This window comes from Carex rostrata, chromosome 29 (genome assembly GCF_964058835.1).
Source record: "Carex rostrata chromosome 29, lpCarRost1.2, whole genome shotgun sequence".
Taxonomy (NCBI): Eukaryota; Viridiplantae; Streptophyta; class Magnoliopsida; order Poales; family Cyperaceae; genus Carex; species Carex rostrata.
Window position 1 is genome coordinate 3,948,626 of NC_135946.1, and position 24,981 is coordinate 3,973,606.

Sequence of the window (24,981 nt, forward strand, 5' to 3'; positions counted from 1 at the left end):
TTAGATCAAATAATTTTGTATCTATTTAAAAAAATAGTAAACTTTAATTTCCAAGTACATTTTCATATGATGATCATATTGAACGGATCAAGATTGATTATCCAGACTTTAAAAATGAAGATATTGATTCATAGCAACAGAGATGACTTTAAAGCTTGTCATATTATGATAATTGAAAATTATTATGAAAATGATTATATTGAAAGTTGAATTGATTTGCCTTTAATGTTTATGTTTTTATTCATTCTATATTTCTATCTATCATCACATTCCTGTCACAATTCAAGAGGAGGGATCGTCAGGCTGAGAATCATGGTGTATTGGGCCGGCCCAATTAGGAGGAATTATGCTGACGTACGACAGGTGCTCAAGTCTCATTGGGCCGGCCCAATAAATACTTTTCTATTTAAGAGACCTAATTGATATTTCTAGAATATAAATCTAATCAGGGCACCTGTATCTGAAATTTAAGAATATATTAAGAAGAAATCTAAATTCTATTTCTTCATAACCAATAATTAAATTCAAAATTTTGAAAATTTAACCACATAATCATTAAATTCTTAAGTGGTAGAAAAAGAGTAAATAGTTTTTCAGTGTCTAATCTACTTAATCTCTAATACATGATTAATTACCTAGTACAAAATATTTTCTCAACAGTATTTCCTGCAAACTTGTTATTGTGGAAGGCACATTCAAAATTTCATGACACAAACTCAAAAACAGTTCTCCAATTGCAGCTCCTCTCATCCAAGTCCTATAAAGAAAAGTTATCATAAATCACTTTAGCAAGAATTCTGAAAATGAAGATAAACATTACTAAAATAATACAACTGTGATAATAAAATGACACATATTAATAGTTTTTATTTAAGAGAGCTACAATAAAAATAAAAATAAAAAGGTTCACAAATCATATAGAAATTATGCAGCATTTTGTTTAATAAAAAAATCATTCTCAGATTTTTTTTTTTTTTTTTTTTTAAATTTAGTTACATTGAGAGATTGATATATATTTGTTGCCACAATAATTGCATAAAAATCTATAATTGACATATAATTTGATAAATCCAGCGATAAAGGTTTTAAGAGTGACTAACCTTAGTGGATCTTATTTCTTCAAATAAGACTCGATATTTCTTAGCCACCTAATATGCTCGGTTCTATCCTTATTAGCTGCATATTTGTGCAGAAATGCTGCCAGTTCATCATTTACTCCTCTCTCTTCCAAGTAATCCTGTACTGTTTTTTGCATCTCCTCATCCAAGTCCCTATCATGTAAACAAAAGGATAGTTGAACTGAATATTATAATTACGGTACCACCAAATACCAGTGCATTCCAATGCTGGTAATGGATTGTCTGTATACAAAAATATTTAGATAATACAATTTCTACAAAAAAAAATGAGATATGCACTCAAGTTTTTAAGACCGAATTAAGACACTAAATCTGTAGGTTCCGCCAAAAAAGCCCCCAAATGGCACACCAAAATGGTTACATATTTCATTACTCAAATGGTACAGTTCTGGTACCAGACCTCCATACCAGGCTGTGACCTCAACTAAACCCACAGAAAATTAGATTTCTGGTTGAAGAACCATACCAAGCTTAACTTCTTCTTTTAAGGTAAAAATAAAATATTAAATTTCTCAAATGTTACTTGAACGCTGGGCCCAGATAGGGCTTGATGGCATGGATTCCACGTGGGCCCGCATAGACTCTATCCACATCCATGGCATCAGGCCAGGCTGAGCACAAAAATTGCATTATAATACCACCCGAATCCAAATCTGGATTCAAATCGGAATCCTTCTTTGAAACCTCAACAGCAAGGGTGATATGCAACCGTTGATTTGAACCGTCTGAGTCTGCGACAACTCCTGATCGGGTCTCTGGAGCGGCCCCGTCAAATAATGTAGCGTCAATTTTGATCTCTTCTTGGTCATCAGATCGGGTCAGGCTGACCCACTGCTCTCCCTCCCGGGGATCAATTGTGAACGAATTGAAGTGAGTTTCAAGCTGAGACAGGTCGAAATGAATGCATTAATTTTATTTATTTCCCCCTCTAAAATTCATAAAATCATATTTACCATTCTAAATTTCAAAAACTCATAAGTTTACCTATTTTATTGTTTTTCTATTAGAACTCATTTTAAATTTATAAAGCATCCATTTCACCCTATATTAAAAAAATAAAAATTACAAAGTGTGTTATTTTTGGTATATGCTTGTGTATATGTAAGAAGTAGAGAAATTAGCTATTTGTCCTCGAAATTGACCAAATACATAATTTCGATGTTTTTGAGGGGTATACAGGAAATTGCCCCTATATTTAATTTGGTATGATAAGGATTTAAGGATTTACTTCTTCGTACCGCCAACTGGTACAGGCCAGTTCCTTTTATAAATTTATGGGTTGTCACTACAAGGTTATGGATTGTTAGTGCTGGAGTGCTGGCCTGGTACCGATCAGTACCACTTTACAAAGTTATGGATTTTTTGTGCTGGTGTACCAGTATCCTGGTACCAATCAGCACCACTTTACAAAGTTATAGATTGTTGTACTGGTTACCAGTACACTGGTACCCATCAGTACCACTTATATATTTATGGACTGTTATTGCTGGTGTACCAGTACCCTAGTACTGATCAGTACCAGTTTACAAAGTTATGTATTGTCAGTTCTGGTGTACAGTATACCGGTACCAATCAGTACCAGTTAACAAAGTTATGGATTGTCAGTTCTGGTGTACCTGTATACTGGTACCGATCAGTACCTGTATACTGGTACCGAACAGTACCAGTTTACAAAGTTATGGATTGTCAGTTCTGGTGTATATTGCTGGTGTACCAATACCCTGGTACCGAACAGTACCAGTTTACAAAGTTATCGATTGTCAGTGCTGGTGTACCGGGGAGGGAGGGAGGTGACTGGACTCATAGGAGATCTCAGAGCGGAGTGCACGGAGGAGGGTCTCTTTCAGAGCAGAGCGGCGCATGCCAGCGATCAACGACCGGGTTTGCGGAGGCGATGAGATTCGGGTTTGGATCCGACTGAGAAGACTCCGACAAGCATAGCGAGCCATGGCAACTACTAGTGCAAACTAGCAGGAACAGGAAGTGGGTTTTTGTTTCTGTATTGGTTAATGGGTCCACTGACCAGTCTCTCTGTGCCCAAATCTGAATTTATGGGGGACTGAGGGGGTAAAGGTTTTAACAGTGGAGTTTTGACTTCTTGCAGTACACGCACTATAGAATCACAACAGCTCTGCATATGGTTATTGTGCTGCATGAAGGCAGAATTTCTCTGTTAATATCGTTGCCCGAATTAATGGGCCAGGGAGATAACTGGACGAAAGCCCATGGATCGGATTATTTTAGAATTCAGATCCGTAAGCCTAATGTTTTTACATATGGGCCCAAAAGTTCTTACAATTTATGAATTGTGAATTTACGGACTGGGCCGGGCTGAAGGTCTTTGATTTTGTACACATTATTCTTATTTTTACAAACAACAGGTCAACAGTAGAGTGGGAAAATAGTACACCGGGACGGAACAACACGACGACATGTGTGTTGGTTATGTATTATGACTCGCATGTTTCGTTCTATAATTATTTACGTGCCATGATTATCGTCTAAAATTTTTGACATGGCACAGCTCACGCGAAAGATCTCGTCACAACAGTACGTAATTGCACGAGTCACGTGTAATTAGGTCCGTTAGATCTTGATTAAATGACAAATTTTGAATAAACTAATTTAAATTATAAAAAATTAGTTAAACGTGATCAGTCATATTTAGATACATTGTGACTATTTGCGTATCATTTACTCTTTGAATTTGGTCACGATTTGACCGAAACTAAAATCATGATCACGACATGATAATCACGACGCGTTACGTTCTTTCCACTTATTCAACAGGGCAATTTGTATACATTTAATTTGTGAGAGTGAAGTTTTGAATTTTGAATTTTGAATTTTGACAATTTTTCTACCACTTCATTATACAATTTGTGACAGCAGCTCCCAGCAGTCCATTAAATATATAGTGATCACATATTTAAAATTTGATATGATTTATGCCTTGTCAATTTGTAGAAATTTGGTCATCTTTTCCATAAAAAGTTGGTTATTTAATTAAATATTCATTTATACAATGAATGTTTTCTATTTTATTTGTTATTTTTTATTTTTATATGATTCATATAGAATAGATGTAATTTCGTAAATAATTAAAACTGATAAAATTGTTTTTATTTGTACATGAAATAGAGCAAACGAGATAACATAAGAAGTCAAAATTAATTTATATTAATTCATATTAAAAATTGGAAACCACTAAAATTTATAACAAAGGTTACGGACACAATATGGTGCAATTTAATTTTTATATCAACTAAAAAATGTTGACAATATTATCTAAAAAAAATACAAAAATAGCTTTCCCCTATGGAAAATAAATCTCTTGTTTCATGCATAAATTTTGGCATCTATCACTCAATCAATTTAATTAACAATTAATTGGATTTGTTGACTGTTTGGTCAAATTTTGGACCAAATTTTTGACCCACGTGAGAGACAATCCAGTCATTTCATAGCTTTAGGTCTCATTTTTGTAATTTCAAAATTCAAAAAAGCGTGTAATTTGTTATGTCAAAATTCATAAACCGTGTATTTGACTTCTACTTTTCAAACCGAAAAGGAAACAACATGCTCAAAAAACAAACACAAAATGACACAAAGGTGTTTTGTTTCAGTTATTAATTTTCTTGAGTATCATTTTTTTTCTCAATTGTTATATTTAAATTCAAGCAATTAAATGACCAACAAATTTGGATATAATATTAAAATGGATTGTTTTGCTGGAATTATATGGTCAAATATAATTATCAAAGATTTCATGATTTGCTGGAAATATATATATATATATACACCAACTATCTGGGCAAAAATATATATATAAAAAAAGGAGGATTAGATAATGAGAAAAAGGATCAAATGAGGCCAAATTTAGAGGCCCCACATGCTCACATGTGTTGTTTCTCACCCAAAATGATTGACCTAAGCACACAGAAAAACCAAAACCATCAATTCCTGTTTGAGAAAGAGAACAAACAAAAAGGAATTTTGTTTAATTTAAATTAGTAATTAATAACCTTTTCTTCCAAAACTAATATAAAATAAGAAAAATATTCAGCAACAATTTTTATTGTTAATATGGTTGCTTGATAGGATCCGAATCTGCTAAAATCCGAGGTTGGTACTGTTCACTCTGAAATCCCTTCAATCTGAATCCAGCCATCGAACTGTTCCGAGATACGTGCAAGAAAAAACCAGCTATTTCGAGATGCGTTCTCGAAAAAATTCGATAGCTTGATTTCGAATTGCAGGAATTTCAGGGTGAACAGTACCCGATTTCGGAATTTCAGCTGATTTATTTCCTGCTTGATACTAGTTATCTAATCCTTATTGCAATCATATCCAAAATAAATTTTGAATCAGCTCAAAAAAAATTTTAATATGCCCAAAGTAAATTTTAAATCAGGTAAATGTGAAATTTCAAACCGGTCAAAAATAAAGTCAAAACATGTCTAAAGTGATTTTTTTAACTAGTCAAAACATGTCTAAAGTGATTTTTTTTAACTAGTGAAAGGTGGAACGTTGCACGCTCAATCCAAATTTTAATTCAACCAAAGCTAATAATTAATACTTTTTTTTAAAGTGAATTCTAAATAAGTCAAAGGTGAAAAGTAACATTTCCGAGAGTAAATTTAACTATGCAAAAATGAATCCTGAAATGGTCAAATTGAAATTATAAATTTTTGTTGTCCACCGTTTTGGGAGAATTTTTTTTTATAAACCATAATTAAAAAAAAAATGAAACCAACATGATTAATTTTTTATTTTTTTAATAAAAACCATAAGAACCGAAATGTCATTTCGGTTCATTTTTTTCATTTTAGTCCTAGCCATTTTTATAGATTTCAAGAAAAAAAAATACATTAAAAAATTGTAGATTTATTTGGGACCGAAATAGCATTCTTGTTCTTATGGTTTTTGTAAAAAATATAAAATAAATAATCGTGTTGGGTTCGTAAAAAAAAATTCTAATTATGGTTTATAAAAAAAATTTGTTTTGGGATCCATAGATCTCAGCACAAATTGCGATGCGATGCAAACGGACACCTAAAATCCGAAAATCTAAAGATAAAAAATGCTAAGATCTATTAGCTTCCCGAGAGGATCCGATATATATTTTTTCTAATCAGAATATATATATATACTACTACATGACTAGATCGTTTGATTTCCGTCAAAAATTAGATCGAGCATTTGTTTAGATTCACAGAACGACTTATAATTTTAATTTTGCACGATCTCCATGCAAATTGAATGTTTCGGATCAAATATCAGACCGAATTTCATCTGATTCACATCGTATATCTCCGCTCCCATCAAGAAAAACCATCAATTATCTTAAGGGTTCAAAAGTTGGTTGCGACGTAAGAAATATATTAATCACTAAAAATTAATTACAAGCATCCATACGAGGCAATTTTGAAAATAATAGCGTGTTAATTATGAAAGATTAATAGGAGGCTAATTCAAAAGTCAGAGGTTATACAATTTTAATGTTATCATATTTTCACAAATCGTTTTCAGTATTACAATATTTGTGGAAAGCATCACATCAATCTATTTGCTCATAAATCCTTCACTTGAATTGAAATAATAGAGATGATAACATTAAAAATAATAGAGATGCCATATTTTACAGTAGAATAGCAAAAGTATATATGGATTCAAATAGGCAGGTGCAAAAAAATATTGGTTGAAAGTATTTTTTTTTTTAATTTCAATTATGGTTGAATTTGTAATTTGCTACATCATAATTTACAAGTCTTTCTTATGCAATAACACGATTTTTTTTTTTAAATAGAACCAATTTTAATTATTTTAAGAAAACAAGCACCGTTGATTTGATTTTTATAAAAAGCAGCTCCATCGATTCTAGGGATCGGTGGAGGGAGAATTTAAATTTTGTTCTCAGGAATCTGCCTTGGTAATTCTACTTATTCCTTCTTGTATTTTATAAAAATAAAATCAACGGTGCTTGTTCTGTTAAAATAATTAATATTGATTCTAAATTTAGAAAAAAAAAAATCTAATAACACTATACATTTTTGTGGTTTTGTATATAAATTACAAGTGATGGTCATTATCAAATATAATTTCCCTAAAATTGTGTTTTACACGTGAAAAATATTATTGATACATCATGAATCATGATATCATAACAGTGAATATAATATCAGTGACTAGTTGTTGGCACAACAAAAATGGAGAGGTGCAAATCTTATAATTTGACCTAATTATGTCTTATGTGGGGTTAAAGCACAGTCTTTCTCTTTTGCCAAAAGCTGCTTTTACCATACAAAAAAAAGGCAAATAAACAATGCTGTTCAAGATCTATATTTTCTTCTTTTCACATGCATTGCTTCAACCTTTCAAAAAGTTGTCCTTTTTTTTGGATAATTTTAGATGATTTAGAGATTGATGTGTAATCACAGAAAATAAACCAATGATCAATGTACTATATTGAAAATAAAAATTAAAAGTTAGCTGTCCATGACCACAACTCAACAAAAGAATCAAGCTTTTTTTTATATTTAAGTCCTTGGATCCAAACAAAACCTAACAGACATCCTTTTATTTTATTTTTATCAACTATTGTTTTTTTGTTTTGTTTTTGGTTTCTTTTCTTTTGTTATTTTCTTTTTAATTAAGTGGGTTGTTGTCCTTGAAAAGGGGGTAGATTTATAAGTTGACCAGATGACAACAATTTGGGAATTTCATATTTGCAACCACAAAATATGAACAAACATCCTCCATTTAAATTTGAGGCTTATTGATGGAGACATGCATAAACTAAGACAAGAATCTTATTCATACATATTTTAAAAAATTACAATTGAATTTCAACAATTCTTAATTAAATAATATTTTCAAGATATAAAATAAATAAATACAATTTGAAAGATGTAGCATAGAATTATCTAATAAATAATAGTTGTCAAAGAATGTTTCACTTTGCACATGGTTGTGGCAAATTTGACCTTTCAATTTTTATTGATTTATACCAATTGTAGAATACTGACTAATTACTTTTCAATTGATCCAATAATTACAACTAAAAGTTACTGCTTAATTCCAAATTAGGTAAAGTTGAAATTTCAAGTTGACAAATTTGACCACCAGTTAACATCATGATATCTCTGCTGTAAAGTTATTAGAGCACTATACACAAATACTGTTTTGAATGTGTTATATGATTATATCACTAGTTTATCAAATTCAAATTTGGGTAAAATAGTAAAATTCAATTATTTGAATGTCAACAACAAATTCAAATAATTGCCTTTCAGTTTCACCATGTTTGTAGCCAACCCAATAATGCTGTTAATTTTGTGCTCAAACACCAAATTTATAAAAATATTAACAAAATAATGGAATCCAACACTAGAAAACAACTTTGGTTGTATATCTTTCCTCTAAAAATTAAGAATTGAAATCTTAAAGCATTCATTGAAGAACAATTTATCAAAAGCAACTAAAAAAAATTATCAGAAAGAATCCACACACAAGCACATAAATTTAATCTAAGAACAATGCAAGGAATAGTAATTTGATTATTCACATCTTGCAATTGAAAGGTTTGCTTTCATTTCCAATTCATTACATTACATTTTATTTTACTGACAAAATTACATATATATAGTTATATCCACATTACATATAAAAAAACCCAAAATGCAATTAAACTCACTCAAAATTAACAAAAAAATGAACAAAAATTTGAAAAAAATTAAATCTATTTCTCACCTTAAATGAAAAAAAAATGGCTATTTTTTGCTACCTCTTACAAGCATAAATTAAGAGAGAGAAACCCTCGGTGCGCCGCAACTCGACCTCCTCCGCACTCGACCAATCCATTATGGTCGACCCGCTACCGGATGATCCATTAGAGGAGGTCGAAGAAGAACCCGAACCCGTTTTCCTCAGGCTCCCCTTTCTCCCCTTTCTTCTCCCCTTGCTAGAACCATTCTCACTCCAATTTCCCCAATTGGCACCCAAATTACCAAATTGCCCCCCTATCAATCTCCCCAAGCTGACCTTCTCCTCCTCAAAGCCCCAATCTTTCTCGAATTTGAACACGAAAACCGCATCCGCATCCAATTCACCCGACCCGTTAGCCGGTTCTCGGGTCGGGAAGATCCAATTGTGCAAATCCCATGATAATTGAACCTTATCTCCATGATTTCCACCTTCAATTGTAACCTTCTCACTGCCTCTGAATTTCCATTTTAATCTTTTTACTTGAAGAATTCTCTTTCCATCAATTCCAACCCAGAAACCGAGTTCACCTCTCTCCTTTCCAACCAATCGAATGGAGATGTCCATTTCTCTCCCCCAAACCCTCACTTTGGTCTTGTAACTTTCCCCCATTTCCACATGCTCTCTTCGAGATATCAAAATCGAAGGTTTCAACCCGCTAATGCAAATGGGTTTCTGAGATTTTGAAGCTCTGTAAGCTTCATCAACCATATCTCCAGCTACAAGCGCCAATTCACCATTAACGGATACCGATACAAAGAAGCCGGAAACCGGTTCGGGTCCCAACCCGAAACGAGCACGGGTGAGGTCCCACGACACGTGAGCATGATGGGTTGGTTTCAATTGGATCCGCTTTGACCCACGTCGCTTCCAAAGAAGCAACGGTCGGATACGAAAGGAGAGAACTTTCTCTTTCTCTTCTTCTAAGTCGTCAATGGAGGAGAGGCGGAGTATGAAGCGAAGAGAGAGGCCGAGAAGAGAGCGGGACCATGACAACGCCGCGGGGCCCAGACGAGTGTCGTAAACCGACGTTGTTAGACTTGGTCCACCGGTGGTTGTCGGTGCGCCGACGTGGGAACTCTCAGATGTTGGTTCTGGCATGGCATCAACTATTCAGCTTCCCTTTGTCAGAGAAAGCTTGGATCTTGCTTTGCTTTCAAGAGAAATTCGAGTGGCAGATGGAAATGCGAGAGAGAGAGAGAGAGAGCTTGGTTTGAAGAAGAGCAGAAGAGGAGGTGTAGTTTCTGTGAAGGTCGCGAAAGGATGAGTTCACTTCTCCTAAAGTAACCCAATTTTTGTGTTTAGATATTAACCGTCCGATTAAAGGGACCCTAGGCTCGGATTCGAATCGGACGGTTTTGATGTAAATTCAAAAATTTGGTTACTATAGGGTATTCGACCTAGAAGACGAGACGAGAAGGTAGATTTGTTGAATAGTATTTTAGTACACCAGGTGTATTAAGTGGACCTACTCGATTATTGAAAGCGGAACGTGGGGTCCAGTAATCATAAAAACAATTAAAAATAGACCGTCTTCAGTTACAAATTCTTTCGACTTGAATTCTTCGCCAGTGATGAAATCAATATGGACACGGTTTGTAGAATAGAAAACTGAATTGTGGGTCCCGGAGAGAGGAATTATCGTAGACTAGGTGTAGGTAGAAATAACTGGGAGCGCCTTTTGAGAGTGTGGAAGCTGGACAAATGGAAGACTGAGTTCAAACATTAAATGCTTTGCGTTGCGTTGCGCTTTTCAATGTTTATCGAGTTTATAAAAGGTTCTTATTTTTAAAAGTTTGAATAATAAATTCAAAAAATTAATATAGATGTTGAAAGCTGTCAAAAAGTAATTTGACATGGTCACAAATACGTGACAGTTGTGCAATACAACCTCTTTACAAATAGGTTATAAAATTCTATTTTGATATGTCATATACTTTACAAATGCTTTTGACAAATCTTTTAACATACTCAATTTCAAATGAAATTGTCAGCACATGACACATGTGCATGGAAATTCTCATTCTTTTAGGGGTGCGTATGAGAATAATTTAATATTTTTTTATGGTTCATATTAAGGTATCATTTCTCCCAAGATTTAATTTACTATATCTCCAAAGTCCAAAGTTTGTAATTTATTTTATTTTATTTCATGACATTGTAATATTAGTTGCACTGATTTTTGTCATTTGTTTAATAATGTCAATAATATGTCAAAGTATTTATTTTTTATTAAAAATATAAACTTTTTTTGTTACATGAATAATATTAAATAAATAACATGTTGTTCATATAAATTGTTAAATTTTGAGAATAATTCGAGAATATTATTCATGAACAAGATCTTGATATTGTTAATTTTGGATTTTATTTGCAAATTAATTAATCTCAGAGAAGCCTACGTGATGCTACAAAGACAAGCAAGAACAGCTTTACGTGGGTCCCACCGTTTCATTATTGCCAATTTGCTATATTTTATATTTTCAACAAATATTCTACAAGCTTAAAAAATTAAAATTCTATAAGAAAAAAATATGAGAAGTTCATGTATGTAGCGGGTCACTGTGACACAATTTACATGATTCACCACATGAAACTCAATGTATCTGATGCTACATGAATCCTTAAATGTCATTGATAACATAATCTATTTGCTTCAACAAATCCAGCTATCCTAAACGGCTGATTGATTGATTTAAGTATTATACTATTATATGATATTATTCCCCCAACTAATAATTAAGTTATAATTATAGCAATTATATATAGAGAAATATATTATTATTCCATTGTTATCACCAGTGGTTGGGACTTAGGGAAAGGCGGATTCACGGAGGAGAAAAAAAAAATAGTGAATCACATTTAAATAACTAATTAATTTAATCATGTTAATTAATTAGATATTTGATAAAAAATAATATTTTAATTTATACTTTTCTTATGATACTTTAATTTATAATTTTAATTATCAATTATAATTTAAAAATTATATTTTAATTTTAACTCTATTTTTAAAGTAAATTACAAATTAAAAATTCAGAAAGGAGAAGAGAAAAAAAAAAGATTTTAGAAAGAAACAAAATTGATCAAAACTGATAGATATCCATTAAAACTCAAAATCTGAGAGGACGGCTACGGTCTCCCGGCCTCATGTGGACCCGCTCTTGACTTAGGAAAATAGAGTTGTAAAAAATGTAAATTTACATATTTCTTCATATTTTATTTAATGAATAAATGACATATAAATCCAGCCATGATCTGAATAATTGGTGAATATACACACACAAATAAGTAGTACATAAGAAAACAACACAAATGACAAATTTATTTTTATTTCGAATATAAATTTTGTTAATTCAGTTTTTCTTTTTAGTTTTATTACAAATTAATTAGGTTCAAATTCATTAACTTATTGGGTACGCGATAACTAATTAGGTTCAAATTCATTAACTTATTATAAAATCTGTTATAATCATAGAATCGATTGACACATCATTGAAATATATTTAGTAAGCTAATTAAAAATTCGTTCGGTTCAATTCAAAGTGTGACTATTTTTAGCCAATTAGCAAATTGAAATCAAAGTCTAGATAAAAATTTAACCGAAATATAAGTGTTAAATAATAAAAGGCACAAAAAGTTCAACCAATATATTTCTTAGAATTGTGATAATAGGTTCTACCGTCAAATCTTTCTTGTTCTCATATTCTCTTTCATTCTATTTACGAAATAGAGTATTGCATATATGAAAAAAACAAAATACATATAATTAATCAAAACTCAAAAGAAATCAGTTCAAAAATCAAGCTAACTCGAATCATAAATAGGCACTACATCGGATCAAGAATATACATTAAATGATTAGTACTAGATCGAATTAAAAAATTTAAATCCAATAATAAACACTTGCCTATCCCAAATTGTACATAGAAGTGTCTATCCCAATTTGTACATAGATAAGCCAATGCATACATTGTATCCGAAACAAAGCAAGAAATTATGCATAATCACACTAATAATATTTAAAGATTACAAATTTTATAAAACATAAGTATTCAATCACGTTTTGATTCTATAAGCATGTTTTACAAACAAAACAAAAAATAAATTTTTTTGATCGTTGTTGTCAAAAAAAATTGTAAATAGCTTCATCCTCACTTCATCTTAGGTACAAAGAGGAACACTGAGAGACTCGAAAAATAGTTCAATTTTCTTTTTTTGCAACGAGCTGAGAAACGAATCGAATAAGCAGAACTTTGTCAAATTTGAATTTGGTAATAACAAATCAAGTCAAAATTGAACGAGCTAATTAATTAATTAATTATAAGTTTTTTTCAAACCAATCTTGAACGATTCATGAATTAGGAGCTTTTTTGAATTTTTTTAGAAACCATAAATAAAAAAATAAATTTTACTAAATCAACTTGATTGCTTTTTTTTTTTTACAAAAATCATAAGAACCGTTTTCACATATTTTGAGAATAAAATACGTTGAACAATTGTGGAAATACATGATACCGAATTGCCATTCTAGTCATAAAAAAAAAAATTTCAGGACGGAAATGATATTTCAGTTCTTATAGTTTTTGTAAAAAAAAAGTAATCATGTTAGTTTCATAAAAATCTTTTTATTAGTTATGATTTATAAAAAAAAGTAAGCTTTTTTATCTGTTATTAAATCAAGTATATGAAGAAATTGGAAATGTGAAGTCTAAGTGGGAGGTGATTAGCAATTCTTTGTTGCGACAGGAGAAAATGTGACCACATGGTCAAAGTATTTGTTGGATTTGTTGACTAAATGGGTCAATAAATGAATTGTCGGAATAAGTAATAAAGAGACCAAATCAAATGTGTTCACAGATACATTCCTTTCATTTCTTTCTTTTACTTTCTTACTATTTTTTTTTTTATAATAATAATTAAACCAAAAGAGTATTATATGTAAATGATTTTTTTCTGGTGTATTTGTAATTAAAATGTCAACTTGTTTTTGTAATATAAAAAAGGAAAAGAACATTTCTCTAGATATGTGATTATCGTTATTGTCAGATTAGCTAACCAATTAATCTCAACTATACTAATTATATTTTATATAATTATTATATAATTATAATGTTTGACATGGGGCAGAGAGGTTTCAGAAGAAATTGTCACGAGATTATATAAATATTAGATAATTAACTAGAATTTCATTCTAGTTAAATATTTTAATTTAATTTGATTAAAATAAGTGAATCCCGGAATAAAAAACATTTGCTAAACCATCTTTATCCTGTATATGAATACAAATTTCTTAATTAGCAAAATTGGCAAAATTAAAATGAGAACAATAAATTTATTGTGCCCGTAGACATATATATAATAAAAAAACAAAATAAATTTCATACAAATTAACATTTTCATAAATAAATTAGACTAAATGACAAATAATATTTCTAAAATGAAATATACACGTAAATAACATATTAAATGACATACATTTTATTTTATCTTTTTGACATATTCATAAAAAATCTCAAACAAAATGACAACTGACATTTCTTAAATGATGTAAAAAAATATAAATAAATGAAAACACGATCAATCAATTATCAATCAATTAAAACATTCTTTAAATGATATTTAAAATAAATAGAAAAAAATCAGGACCAATAAAAAATATAATACAATTTGCATGAGGATGCGGGGCAAGTACGTATCTCAATTAATTTAGATTATACACATAAAATAACATACAAAATATGCAAATAATTAGAATATTTGATCTGATGGCTGATATTCAATTCGATATTTAGTATAGATCTTGTCATATAATGTGGGATGTCAAATAAAAAAATTATTTATGATAATTGTCAAGTTTTTATGCGTCTTCTCATATTTAAAATGAATTGTACAAAATTTATAATTTTTTAAAATTAAAATGATAAACAAACAATAATTTAGACAAAATTGAGACAGATATTCCAAAGAGCACATGGATAGCATTTGCTTCTATTTTTTATTTTGTTCTTTATTGTATGTAGGTTAAGGTGTAGAGACACATCCAGTTATTAATCCACACTACTACTGCTACTGCTACTGGGCCACAATAAAGGTTTCTTTTCTTTTCAAAATGTCTCTTCTTTTAAGGGCATAAAGCTCCCTATTTTACTCCTATCCAATGAAAAGGTGCTTTTACTAGTACAAATTGTACAAACAAATGAACAAATAAGTTATAGTAGAGAAAATCTTTTTTGAAGTAGTAAAGGAATCTTTCTCATGCTCATATATCATCATACACCATTATTAATTAATTATCATTGATCATATGAGATCTTGGATCAATGATTCTCTTTAATTTGTATCATAGTCGACACTATGATGAATTATACAGAAGTTATTCATCTTAAATTAAAAATTCTAGGATTTAAGGGTAAATTTCGCTGGAGGTCACTAAACTTTGTTATTTGTCACGAATTGGTCACTCAACTTTGATTTGTCCCTTTTGAGTCACTCAACTTTGTTATTTGTCCCAATCAAGTCACTCAACGTTTTCCATCCAAATTTTTAACGGAATATTCTTATTTCCGTTAGTTTTTTGGATGGAATATGCTAATTCCGTTAAAATTTTGGATGGAATGGGTATATTCCGTTAATTTTTTGGACGGAATAGGAATATTCCGTTAAAAATTTGGATGGAAAACGTTGAGTGACTTGATTGGGACAAATAACAAAGTTGAGTGACTCAAAAGGGACAAATCAAAGTTGAGTGACCAATTCGTGACAAATAACAAAGTTTAGTGACCTCCAGCGAAATTTACCCAGGATTTAATCATTACTTGACAATATAAACATAATTAGACAGACATAAGAGAAGCCTAGTCAGGATAATTAATAGGGTGGGGCAAACAATTTAGGTGAGCATAATTTTGTCATTATTTTGAATATTAAGCATTATTCTTATATTTTTTTCGAGAAAAATCTAGAAATAGAAGCATATTTGGAGAAAATTTTCAGGGTAGACAAAAATTTTACAATTTTTTAAACTTATGCATACTTCTATATATATTTTTTTGGAAAGGTACAAAATAGAAGTATATTTTGAAATCTTTTTTAGCCAGATATCGATGAGTGCCCATGCCCCTGAGTCCAACTGGCTTCGTCCTTGCCAGGTGAATACTAGTATCGTGCTCGTGCGTTACAACGTGAACATATTATAAGAGAACAAAAAAAAATCGTACATAATGACATATTCAATGACATCTACATGTAAATAACATTCCTTAAATGATATATTTTTATAAAAAAATCTCATACAAAATGACATATTAAATGACATATTAAATGACAAATAACATTCTTCAAAATGATATAAAAAATAAAAATAAATAAAGATATGACCAATCAAGTGGCAGGTACGGAAAAAAAACATAAAAAGATGCATAAAATAAAAAAAAAAAATTTGATTAGAGGACTAATACTCAATCTGAAGCTTCATCTTTTAATCACAGCTGTTGGTGGATTATGGCATCTACGTGCTTAATATAAAAATGAAGATATACATAGTTATTTGTTATATATAGTACAATTTTTTTATTTATTTTAGTGAGTAAGATATGCCATAACATATCAAACATTATTTTTGTTTAGAAACAGACATTAGATAACATAACACAGCATAGTAGTAGATAGCAGGATAGCAAAAAGATGGGCAAGGAGAGGCAGCCCATGTGCAAAGGATTCCTGATTGTATGGTCCATGCATGACAAACAAATGCACAATGCTCCAAACATAAATATACATCCTAACTTAGACCTAGCTAGCCACTTGTATATGATCATAATATCATGCATGCTATCATAACCACCTTACAAGTTATGATAAAACTTTGAACTGGCTTCTCTATCCATCTCTCCTTCTCAACCACCATTCTTAAAATACAAAAATAATAATAATAATTTATTTATTTTTATTTAAAGATGTAATAATATACATCAATTCAATATGAATTAGTGGCTTTAGAATTATATACATATATTTGTTTTGTTCCCATACCAATTATAGGCATGACAGATATATATGATGATCTATATTTCATCTTTTAATTGTTGCCAACTTACTAATTTAAAAACAAAAACTATTTGAAATTCGTTTTGATATTCCACATTTTGAAGCAAATCATTAACCTTTTTCATCGTTTGGTCATCACCTCTTCATTGCCATATTTCTCAACCATTTTGAGTTTGTTGCACTGACATGGTGCAGGGGAGCATTGGAGAGAACAAATAGAGCCGGACAAATATTCTGGACACAAAGCAAACTAGAATCAAGGTCAACATTAATATAACTTCTTATCATCCCGTTTTTAAAAAAAAATCATGCAATGATTTTCTACTCAATTACTCTGGCAGACGGAACAATTAAAGTTATATGAAAATATTGGAATTTTGATATTTTCAGGCCACTTTTCGTATAGGTATATATGTGGACAGTTTTATTATGCTAACATAGAGAAAATACACGCAATTAAGTAATTTAAATGTTATGAAATTGTACTAACAAATTTAAATAATTATAACATGACTAACTCTTGGAAGGATATAATTAAGTACTCGATCGAGTAAAGCTAGTGTATACTATCCTCACTGAATTCGTATATATCCCCTCAGGCACCTGAGACTGTTGCAGGAAAAAGAACAGTTTGGATTTAGTTCTAGCAATATTAAAAGAATCCGGTGCCTATTGTAACTGGGTCCATTTTGAGATTCGTGTTTGAGATTCATGTACCTGAGGTCTGGTGATGCTGATTCATGCTAATCAAAAGAGTTTGGTGAGCATATATAACTTAAAAATCTATTAAATTGGTTTCAAACAACGAATCCAAATAGTTGAAACTGATCTACTTTACGGGTGATGCGTGTACAACTGTACATGTAAAATTTTGAATTTATTTAGTATAAAGTATAAAATTCTATAAGTTATTTTAATGCAATATTTATCATTTTTTTTATCATTTTTTATCATTTTTAACCACTTTACTTTGTACTACATAAATTCGAAAATTTATATCATGTATCGCTTATAAAATAAATTAATTTCAATGATTTAAATCGTCATTTGAAATCAATTTAATAAATTTTAAAATTATATTCATCAAATTATCACACGCTAGCCTCACTTTTTAAGAACCATGTATGTAACGGTAGCAATCATATTGACCACAAAAGTTACCCCGCGGCACCGCTCATGCCTCGCTTAGTCGTCCAATGCTCCCAGTTTGTTGCATTTATCAAAGTCCAGTCACTGACAATACCGAGCCCAGAAGCATATTGGGCCTTTTTGGTGATATTCCCTTGATGGGCCTGATTGAACAACGCAGATATCAGTTCCTGCAGGGACTGAGAATTAATTGTTGGGCTTCATCAATTGCAAATCTGGACTTCATATATATAATGGATACTTTTCTGATATCATGTTTAGACCTATCGTAAACATGAAATCGCAATGAAAGATAAAATAATGGATACTTTTTAATTGGATAGTTTCTACAAAGCTTGGTTTTAACACTATTTTGTTAGTCGATTCTCATATGTTAATTTATCATATATACTTCTTTATTTGTTTGTGTATGATAAACCACTAGGGGTGAAAACGGAGCCAGATGGGATAATCCGAATCCGCTCGAAATCCGGTTGATATCCATATTCAAAATAATGGATACTGCTAAAATCAGATAATTTTAGCAGTATGATCAACAGTATCGGACATCCTTTTGTGATTTACTTTTTGGAGACTAGAATCTTCGCTTTCAATATATACTTATAAACATGACTTCTTCCTTCCTAGTGGGACTAAATTCAACCGTATGGTCCGGACATCCTTTGGTGATTTACTTTTAGCAGACCACTCGTTCATTAATTTATTACAAAAGTTACTCTATTACGATTCAGAGTGGTTCCCACACAACGTGCTCTCTTCTGATTTCTGCAATAGATAGCCACGGAATCAATATGTTTTATTAATTTATTACAAAACGTGATTCAATCGAGTGGCTAGATTCAATCAAGCGCTATTTCCCTAGGTTTTGCATCGAACCACTCATTCAAACGTGTCCAAAGTAAAAAAAAGCACGCGTCCAAAAATGAGCTCCAATATTCATACACTGTTTTAATAAAGAACCATGTATAAATCAACTCATGTCAAACAACATCCAATAGACAATAGACATACATAATCTCATTTATATTTTATTCCTTATCAAATAAATAAATAAAACAAATTAGACATATATCCTCTAATTTATGACCTTTATGAGACATATATATAATGTCTTTCACTACATTTTGAACATTTAATTTCTTAGTCGAAGATTTGTATGATTGTAACTGTCGAAAGAAAAACGACTTCTCACAATCAAATAATAAATCTATAAATAATGTTGCTATAAGGATCGATCAAACTGAATCTTATCAAACCCATAAGTTCCCAAAAACATTCCTACAAAAATCCCCACAAAAGCACCAAGTTCGAAGGAGAGCATTATATCAAGGCTGGGGTGCATCTTTCTTTTGGATTGAGAAACCTGGGAAGAATTTGAAAGAAGGGCATTGCCGGTAATTATTACATTTACCCACCTATGAAAGGTCGGAAGTGTACCAGCAAGATTGTTGTCTGACAAGTCCAAAAGGGTTAGAAATTGCAGAGTGGTTAAAGAATCAGGTAATGGACCTGAAAAGTTATTGTGTGATAAATCAAGAATTTCTAGTTGAGGTGATTTGCTGAAGGAAGAAGATGGAATGGACCCGCTAAAACAGTTGTGGCTCAAATTTAGTGCTGTGGTGAGACTTGAAGGCATTTCTGGAATTGTGCCATTTAATTTGTTCTCTCCCAGTTGAAGCTCAATTAAAGACACCATGTTGCTAATTGTAGTTGGAATAGAACCACTTAAATTGTTACCTTGCAAATTCAAGTTTGAGAGCTTCTGTAAATCTGAAATCTGGGAAGGAATTTCCCCAGAGAGGGCATTCTGGCTGAGATTCAAAGTGTTTAAATTCACCAAATTTGATATTTGATTGGGAATTCTCCCACTGATCTTGTTCATTTGGAGTTCGATAACAACCAAATTTGAAAGATTCCCCATTTCTGGTGGGATCTCTCCACTCAAGTTATTCCCATCCAATTCTAGGTAAGACAATTGAGATAGTTCTCCAATTGAAGTAGGAAGAGTACCATTTAATTGGTTTCCACCCAGTCTTATCTGATAGAGTATACGAGATAAATTCACCGGAATTGATCCTGTTAGACAATTACTGGTCAAATCAATGGACTCTAAAGTAGGTGCAGAGAGGAGGTCAGCATAGAGTTCTCCAGTTAGATTATTATAGCTCAAATCCAATTTGGTAAGGTTGTTGAATTCTTCGGGTATAGACCCGGTTAATTGGTTATGACTTAGATCCAATAAAGTCAGATTCCCATGCTTAAAGATATCATCTGGGGGAGATAGAAAAATACATCTGGTAAACTGGGGCCTTGTTTGTACACCGAAGAAGCTTGGTGGTATGGGAGTGCTAGATTTGAATGCTCTTAATCAAGCACTGTTGTCAAAGTGGATTTGGCAATGGTCCAAACAAGAAGAAAAACTTTGGAAAACGATAATTAAAGCTCTCTACATGCAGCAAAGCAATGCCCTTTATGAATCACACTTCTTTAAAAGCCAATTGAAAGGAACATTGCAATTTTGTCATTGCTTTATGGTCAGAAAAATAGGAGATGGTAGCACGATTAATTTCTGGGATGAAGATTGGGGAGAGCATATTTTAAAAGAAAGATTCAGGGCTTTATACACTTTTGCATGGTGCAAAGACATATCAGTGAAGCAAGTAGTGTGTACTCAAAATATTGGTAGCTTGTTCAGACCAGTAACTACACATCAAGCAATCTCTGAATTGCAAATTCTGATCCAAATTGTGGTGCAAGCAAGAATGACAGCATCTCAAGGTTTACTTGATGATGCAATATGGAAGGGACAATCCACTGGCATGTTCTCGGTTAGGTCTGCGTATTTTTTGCTAAAAGATGGACATCGAGTAAGAAGTCCTTTGCATAGATTATGGAAGCTAACAGCACCACCTCGTTTCAAAATCTTCGGATGGCTACTTCTACTAAACAGGGTATTAACCACTGAAAATCTTAACAGGAGAGGTTTTAATTTTGTCAGTATTTGCTACTTATGCCGAGCAGAACAGGAGACCACAATACACCTGTTTAGAGATTGTATAATTGCAAGACAGGTATACAATCGGGTCCTCAATTCAGACATGCTGCATTGCAGTACGCAACTGTTCCATGACGTGGATTATGCAACTTTGCTGATTGACGGAAGTAAGCCGAAGGAACTCAGAGAATTAGTGCTCATCACTTTGTTTATACTATGGAGGGAGCGCTGTACAAGATTGTTCAGAGAGCGTTCAAAGTCGGTTGAAGAATTGACGGAAGAAGTTAAAACCCAGTGGAATTATACAAATCAAAGAAGATTGAGATGATTAAGAAGATCATTATGTTTCTGTTATGTTCTAGGTTTTCTTTCTTTTTTTTTCTTTTTTTTTTTTTTTTTTTTTTTTTTTTGCAATCACATGTACATCCATCAGAGGGTTATTTCTCACAACCCTCAACAAACAATGTAACCAATTGCGGTTAATAAAATAGGAGCACGACTCCTATTCTTACTCAAAAAAAAAGATATCATCTGGGATCTCACCAGTGAAGTTATTCCATGACAACACCAATTCTTTCAAACTTTCTAACCGAATCAATGGGTTCAAATCTATATCAGTCAAGTAATTGGAAGACAAGTCCAGGATCTCCAAATGTCCAAATTTGGAGAAATCAGGAATTGGTGAATATAATTCAGTGTTTCTCAGGTTAAGGTACTTCAAACCAGAGAGACCAGTACAGTTGGAGAAAGAATCAGGCAAAGACCTCAAGCCATTGCTTGAAAGGTCCAGATATTGCAAGGTATCGAGAGAACAGAGGTGATCAAAGAAGGCAGCGAGAGAGGAAGAGTTAAAAGAGGAGATGCCAAGGTCAGAGAAGGATAGCTTGCTTACCACGGTAGAGGATGCATGTGAGATGCACGTGACACCAGTCCAGTTGCACCGATTGGTATTGATACTGTTGTTCAAATGGCCACTAGGGACAGATAAATTGGATTGAAGAATCTCGAAGAGCTTTCCTAGGTGATTAGCCTGTGTTTGGTTGAGCTGCGCAGCTGAGGCTTGAGATGAGTTGCAGAGAGCTGACAAAAGCAAGAAGGAGAAGAGAAACGAATACCGCCCCATGAATTTAGAAAGAGTTTCACTGTTTTCTGAGGGAAAGATCAAAGATGGGGTTTAGCAAATTATACTCAAAATTTGAAACCTTCTCTCTTTATACCCCGAATGCGAGGACTTTGACTTGGAAGTTGAAGTAGGTTACGTAAATAAAATAAAAAAATGTAAATTAAATGTTCAAATCTCTAGGTTGGGTCCATTGGCAAATTAATACGACAAGTCATTGAGCCCCTGAATAATTCTTTTCCAAGAGACCAAGACTTGTTTTTTTGGTAGTTTAAACCAATCAATATACATATTTGCCTTACGAAACATGTATCTTCTGCAGAGAATCTAGCACAGCTCATAAAATGGGGCAGTGACTTTGACAAGTTAGGGTCTTCTCATATCTATCGGTGGCCCCACTGAATTGACTGTGACTTTGAACTTCGAATAGACTGGAAACTTGCACCTCAATTATAGTGGAAAAAATAGCACGCCAAAGCTAGTTCCAGCACAAATAGGAATGGCTACGACTAGTGGCGAAGCAAGAAATTTTGCCAGGAGTAGGCGAACATATATAGAAGAACATATATAGTTGCAAAAAAAAAATAACATAACAAATTTCAACAGATATACTTGTAGTCCCATACTCGTATCCGATATGTATTGTATTTGCCATATCGATACCCATATTATATCACCCGATATCCGTATTGTATTGAAAATTGTTGTATTGCTGTATCCTATTAACATATTTGATACGATATCCATAATACAACATAGCCCTTAAGCAAAGCATTGTTGAGAGTATTATAGATGGACTACAAGTAGGAAAGTTTCAAGTTTGATATCTATATTATAAAGATGTGCTCTCATTAGTTTCTCTTCTATTTAAAAACATTTATGCGTTTATTAATAGTATAATATTTATTGATATATTAAGCCTCCACTATGATTGGATTAGAATTTTAAAATGAGTATAAGTATAAATATGAAATTTTAGATGGCAGAAAAACCCGGGGACCATTTGTAGAGAAAAATCTCGCCCAACCAGCTACAACGTCTCAGAAATAGACAAATTTAAGTGCATAGAATAGTTCTTACTATATTGTGCACCAAATAACTAAACTGAAGGGACCACTTAGTTTCTCTTTTCAGTACTAAGAAGGTAAGAACACTTTGGAGTAGATTGATTGTAAATTGTGTCCACGCAAGAAAAAGCAAGTCAATAAAAAATTCCAAGCCCACCTTTTTGGATTCCGCACATCTCCAATAGTGTGGCTTTCTGTAGATAGATTATGAACTGTTAATTATATATCAAACGATCTAGATAAAATTCCAGGGCTCAAGTGTGCTGGTCTTTCCCGGGGTAGGCAAATGCCTACCCCTCTAACACACTAGCTTCGCCACTGACTATGACACAGAATAACATAGTACGTGTATTGGTTAAGTGCCATTTTTTTTTTTTTGAAAAAAGGCTAAAAGCCCGTTCCATTAAAATGAAACAAGTACAACCGAGAGTCACAATTAATCCAAAACCAAATTAACAGTGCCATCAACATCAACATGCTACCATAGTCCAAAGGTACTAAAAAACAAGGCTGACAGAGCCAAAATGTAGATCTATTAATAAAACCCCTTTATTTAATCTCTAGCTAATTCATGGTAAATCAAGATTTACTATCCAGCTTCTTCCTGTGGATCCACGGCTGAGCCTTGCCCAGCGATTGGTTAAGTGCCATGACTTGCGTGTCGCGACCATTCTGAGCAGTAAATGTTCAATTTAACATTGTAAGTGTTAAGATTTCACAACTGCAAGGTATTATTCAATTTGGTGAACTTATTAGTAATAAGTTTACAGATGGATTAGTTTGACATTTTAAGAGTTAAAATTTGGTTCCATTATTGTACTTGTTACATATTTAATCCAGGATAAAACTGTCTCGGAATTTGAGACTACAATTTGTATTCTCGGGGGTCTGTTGTCAGCTCATCTCATTACATGTTCTCTGGTTTCTCTTTCCCTATTTAGGATATAATGTTGTTACATGGTATCTCTAACTTAGAGCATCTCTTATATCAGGCTATGAAAGTACATAACTATAACAATGAATTACTTCATTTAGCTGTGGATCGGGAATGTGGCAGCAACCAAACGAAGCTACCAACCCATCAAAACTTGCTCCGACATTGCTAAATGGTTTGAATTACTTACCATGGGCCACATCAGTAACTATTTCTCTTAGTGGTAGAGAGAAGATTGATTTCATCACTGGAAACAAAACAAAACCAGAACCAAAGGATTTGGATAAACCAACATATGCTGAAAAAATTCAAATCTGAAAATGGCAACAGGAAGATCATACCGTAATGTTGATATACGGGTCAATGGAACAGCAGGTTTCTGACCTGTTTATCCATAGTTGTAACACATTACAATAATTTTGGGAATGCATACAATCCATCTATGAGCAACAAAAAAAAAATTCTTACCACCTCATACAAGAAATTCAGCTAGAAAAGAAGGGAACCAAAAGCCATCTAGAGTATCTCAGATCCCTAAAAAAGAAATACGATTAACACAAAATCTACCGATCATTCAAAATACGATTAACTCAAATTTTATCAACACTAGTACAAAAAACTCCTTCACTGACTGTTAAAATACCCCTACACCGACTGTTATAGCAGCGTCAGTAAAACCAGCGCCAGTGAAGATTACCTTTTACTGACTCTCTAAAAACAGTCAGTGTTGGGTTCAACACTGACTGTTTTAAAGCGTCAGTGTT

At 32.3% G+C, this 24,981-nt stretch overlaps 3 protein-coding genes across 3 annotated transcripts; all 3 read right to left on the reverse strand.

The window, feature by feature from the left end:
- Positions 1-530: 530 nt before the first annotated feature.
- Positions 531-3,276, reverse strand: LOC144546263 (Mitochondrial glycoprotein family protein). The gene is made up of 4 exons (XM_078294809.1): positions 2,915-3,276; positions 1,663-2,021; positions 1,101-1,271; positions 531-757 (listed from the first exon to the last, which is right to left on the reverse strand). The coding sequence occupies exons 1-3, from the start codon at positions 3,086-3,088 to the stop codon at positions 1,112-1,114; spliced, it is 693 nt and encodes a 230-aa protein (XP_078150935.1). The 5' UTR covers positions 3,089-3,276; the 3' UTR covers positions 531-757; positions 1,101-1,111.
- Positions 3,277-8,680: 5,404 nt separating this feature from the next.
- LOC144546365 (uncharacterized) lies at positions 8,681-10,161 on the reverse strand. Its single transcript, XM_078294908.1, has one exon. The coding sequence runs from the start codon at positions 10,002-10,004 to the stop codon at positions 8,922-8,924; it is 1,083 nt and encodes a 360-aa protein (XP_078151034.1). The 5' UTR covers positions 10,005-10,161; the 3' UTR covers positions 8,681-8,921.
- Positions 10,162-19,245: 9,084 nt separating this feature from the next.
- LOC144546171 (uncharacterized) lies at positions 19,246-22,294 on the reverse strand. Its single transcript, XM_078294695.1, has 2 exons — positions 21,640-22,294; positions 19,246-20,462 (listed from the first exon to the last, which is right to left on the reverse strand). The coding sequence occupies exons 1-2, from the start codon at positions 22,217-22,219 to the stop codon at positions 19,324-19,326; spliced, it is 1,719 nt and encodes a 572-aa protein (XP_078150821.1). The 5' UTR covers positions 22,220-22,294; the 3' UTR covers positions 19,246-19,323.
- Between the last annotated feature and the right edge of the window lie 2,687 nt (positions 22,295-24,981).

Coding starts and splice junctions, on each gene's coding strand:
- LOC144546263 (XM_078294809.1), bottom strand. CDS start 3,088: ATGGCTCGCTATGCTTGTCGGAGTCTTCTCAGTCGGATCCAAACCCGA. Junction 2,022..2,914: donor GTCACCTCCCTCCCTCCCCG/GTACACCAGCAC, acceptor GACCTGTCTCAG/CTTGAAACTCACTTCAATTC. Junction 1,272..1,662: donor TATCTGGGCCCAGCGTTCAA/GTAACATTTGAG, acceptor TTTACATGATAG/GGACTTGGATGAGGAGATGC.
- LOC144546365 (XM_078294908.1), bottom strand. CDS start 10,004: ATGCCAGAACCAACATCTGAGAGTTCCCACGTCGGCGCACCGACAACC.
- LOC144546171 (XM_078294695.1), bottom strand. CDS start 22,219: ATGGGGCGGTATTCGTTTCTCTTCTCCTTCTTGCTTTTGTCAGCTCTC. Junction 20,463..21,639: donor GTCATGGAATAACTTCACTG/GTGAGATCCCAG, acceptor CTTGATTAAGAG/CATTCAAATCTAGCACTCCC.